General features: G+C 50.5%; 1 protein-coding gene across 1 annotated transcript; it reads right to left on the bottom strand.

The window, feature by feature from the left end:
* Window positions 1-978: 978 nt before the first annotated feature.
* PHACADRAFT_184911 (uncharacterized protein) lies at window positions 979-2,627 on the bottom strand (the record flags this gene model as incomplete). Its single annotated transcript, XM_007396522.1, has 3 exons — window positions 979-1,942; window positions 2,161-2,277; window positions 2,353-2,627. 3 exons carry the CDS (start codon window positions 2,625-2,627, stop codon window positions 979-981), a joined length of 1,356 nt encoding a protein of 451 aa, XP_007396584.1.
* Between the last annotated feature and the right edge of the window lie 956 nt (window positions 2,628-3,583).

Consider the following 3,583-nt stretch of genomic DNA (forward strand, 5'->3'; position numbering starts at 1 on the left):
TAGTGTTAATAGTCCATAAATCATAAAATAAATACAGAAACAGATCTGCACAACTTTTAGACCTTAAAAATAGACCCCCTACCTTGTACCTTAGGTAGTATCCTAGGATAACTGGATTATATTAGGCGCAGACCAGTCAATTGAATCAATTTGATGCTCAAACTTGTTTGTCAGTGTAGCGTAGAATTGCGACTATACAGGCCCGGGAATTTGTCAAGTGTACACCATGTGGTCTAATGAGCTACCCAGGAAGTTTGACATTATCTTGTTAACAGAACGTGACTGCGCAAGAGATGAGCTGTTCGTCGCCTATTACCTACTATGGTTTGCCTATCTCATGTATTGTCTGGTAGCGCAGGTGATATTTACCAGATTTGAAAGCTTCGCTTGTAGTATTCATGCAGCAATATGCACCAATGCAGTCACAGTGAGTATGCACCGGCAGACGACGCAAACAAATGGCAGCACAGCGACACCTTCGAGATAGCAGACCTGCATGTTGCAATCATTGATGTTGTATGCAATGTGTTGCTATGTGCCATCCATGCTCCGTCCCATCTGCAGATCAAAATTTGATCCGAGTCATTTTGGGCTAATTTCTCATGAGAGCTATGATTGGGAAAGACAAGGATGCATACAGATATTCTACAAATAGACAGGCAGATATAAAAAGCAACAACAAGACTATTTAAAACATTTGTCCAAGGCAATAAACGACACGTTCGGTTCAAGAAATGATGCACTCGGTTGCACCAATGTCAGCTAGCATTTTCACAACCATCTGATCTCACTCCGTGCGCCCAGCAGCCCCATCATCTCTTTGACGTATGCTCGAAAAGAGCATGAGAACATCAGAGCATCGGGGTCAGAATTCTGATTGGCCTACGCAGTGATTATTATCTACAGAGGTAAGAGAAAAAATGCTGCTTACCCGTCATTGTAGATGCCAGGCCTAATGCCACATACAACAGCATAGACCTAGACGTCAACTTGTGGCTCGCCTACAGAGACCTGCAATGGAGACATGGAGGGAGGTGACAGTGCCAACATAGTCGAGGGAGGCAGCGTGGAAATGTCCTGCGATGGGACAGGGTTGAGCAGCAGGGATGAAGGGTCAAAAGTGCCCGAATCGCTGACCGATGGAGTCCAGCTCCTAGATGCCGAGTGCTCAGCAGTTGGAAGAGGGTGTCGGCGAGGACAACCAAACATATCGAAGCCGTAGGGCGCATACTGTGCACTCGACGCGGGGCGAGTGAATGGTGGTGGTGGCCATGATGAGGGGACTGGGCGACTGCTTGGAGAATGGGGGGACGATGGTGGTGCAAACAGTGGTGGTGATGTGGGCCATGGCAGTGATGTGGTCGGCCGCAAGGAGAAAGATGGTGGTGGCCTTGACGACACAAATGCTGCTGTCGGAGGGGTGTCACGAAGCATTTGAATGAAGCCGTGTGGAACTGCTGGCCAGTAGACAGTGGCAGAAAAGCCATTCAGCCCAGCCTCGTGGTTCTCACCAGTGACAGGTGGATCCACGCTGGACATGGGAATGGCTGCAGGAGCAGCAGGCATAGAAGCAGGAGCAGGGCCTGTGGGAGCAGAGGGAGCACATGCAGACTTTGCACCAGGCGCAGTGTGTGCAGGCGTTGCACCAGGCGTGGTGCGTGCGGGTGTTGCACTAGGCGCGGTGCGTGCAGTGTGTGTGGTGCGTGTGGATGTCAAACCGGCGGCGGCACGTGTGGTACGCGTAGGCGGTGAACCGGTGGCAGGAGCAGGGCTAGCAGCAGGGCTAGAGCTGGAGCCAGGGCTGGCGTCCAAGGACGGGCCAGCAGCGGAGGAGGGGTCAGCAGTGAGAACAGAGCTAGCAGCAGGAGTCGTTGTGTCAAGTTCCAGGCTATTTGCGGCAGTTGCATTGATGACAAGGAAAGCCGGAGGAGCCTCTTCGGGGCTGAAGCCGGGGAGGGTGAAACCGGTGACCGAGTGGGGCAAAATTGGTCCATGCACCCCGCCATTGATGCAGGCATCGATTCAAGCCCAGAACGCGTGGCAAAATTCCTTATAGCTTTGGTTCGCCGCATGCGGGTGTCCGGTTATCCATGACTGGGCCAGCAGCCTGGGCCCGGGATTAGATTGTAGGAATCATTTATACTTTAGTAAGTGACTTACCAATTTGCGGTGATCCCAGTGAATCTGCCATTCGTGACAATATGCCACTTGCCGCGCCAGTGGAACCCCACCCGAGGGATCGCATTATGCTGATACTGAACAGGCAGCATGTCCGTACTGCTGATTACAGTATGCATGGAACCGCCCCACATGCATAAATTATTGTAAAATGTCATCGAAGGTTGTACGTACTATATGCTGGCTGGCTGCACGTCATCGGCAAGTTGATTGACATTGTCCCTGCCACTGCCACCACCATCTCCAGCGCCATCACTGCCATGTGCATCGTCGCCCTGCTCACTGCTGCTTGTGTGATTGCTGCGCTCTTGCCGAGTCAGATCGCCATCTGCATTGCCATTGAAGCTGGAACTGTCGGAGTAGTCATTTGTGGAAGGAAAGCGGTGGCACAAGTGTTCATCTCTATTGTCGTTGCGACCAGCACCAGAGGAGGCAAAAGAGCCTGGCATTGTTATGCAGAGGGAGGTTGAGAGTTGTGGAGAAAGCGTGTTGGAATGCGAGACCTGCTGGACATGTTATTTATACCTGATTAATCAAGGTTTATGATGTACTCACTGAAGAGGAAATGGGTTTGCACATTTAGGACTGGGAGTTCCTGAAGTAGAAGTCGTATGAGCACGGGCAGGAGAACAAAGTTATACAAATAAACAAACAGAGCAAAGCGTTGCTCACCTTTTGCAGGGGCGAGACTTGGCTGTTGTACATGCGGATCGCCATACTGTCAATGGAGCAGGAGTCCCCCTTGCACTCACCACACTTTTCACCCTTTGAGAGCGAACAGATGCAACATATACATACCTTCAACATGTATTCGGCCAAGTAGGAGACAGAGAAGGCGGCCGACAAAGATATTGAAGGAGCACGAGAGGAACCAGAGGACAATGTTGATGGTGAGGAAGTGGATCATGATGAAAGCAAAGAGGAGGATGATGAATTTGAAGACGACGAAGATGAGGAGCCCGAATCTGAACCCGATGAACCACTGGCCATAGCAGTGGGCAGAAAAGCGAAGGCAACGGGCACTAAGAAGAACGTTTGCCGTGGCAACCCTGGTTGCTTCGTTGGCGAGCCGTACGAATATCTGGCACAGTACAAGGATGAGTACAACAGGATTCCAAAGAAGGGGAAAGGGAGAAACAAGAGGATTGGGAACTTCTGGCACCTGATCATCTCTGGATTTTGGAAATGTTTCAATCTCTCAATGTTTGAGGATATTGCTGGCTCAAAGGATAAAGAGGGAATTATCAAGACAACAAACAAGGTGAGTGTTGCAGCTATTGGAATAACCACAACTTACACATCGAGCAGAGTATCAAGAGGTTCTATTGATGGCGTGCGTGGGCTGCTACAGCTGACACGAACAACCCGTGGCAGCCGCTGTTGTCCCAACTCTGGAAACCAACAG

Source organism: Phanerochaete carnosa (genome assembly GCF_000300595.1).
Source record: "Phanerochaete carnosa HHB-10118-sp unplaced genomic scaffold PHACAscaffold_6, whole genome shotgun sequence".
Taxonomy (NCBI): Eukaryota; Fungi; Basidiomycota; class Agaricomycetes; order Polyporales; family Phanerochaetaceae; genus Phanerochaete; species Phanerochaete carnosa.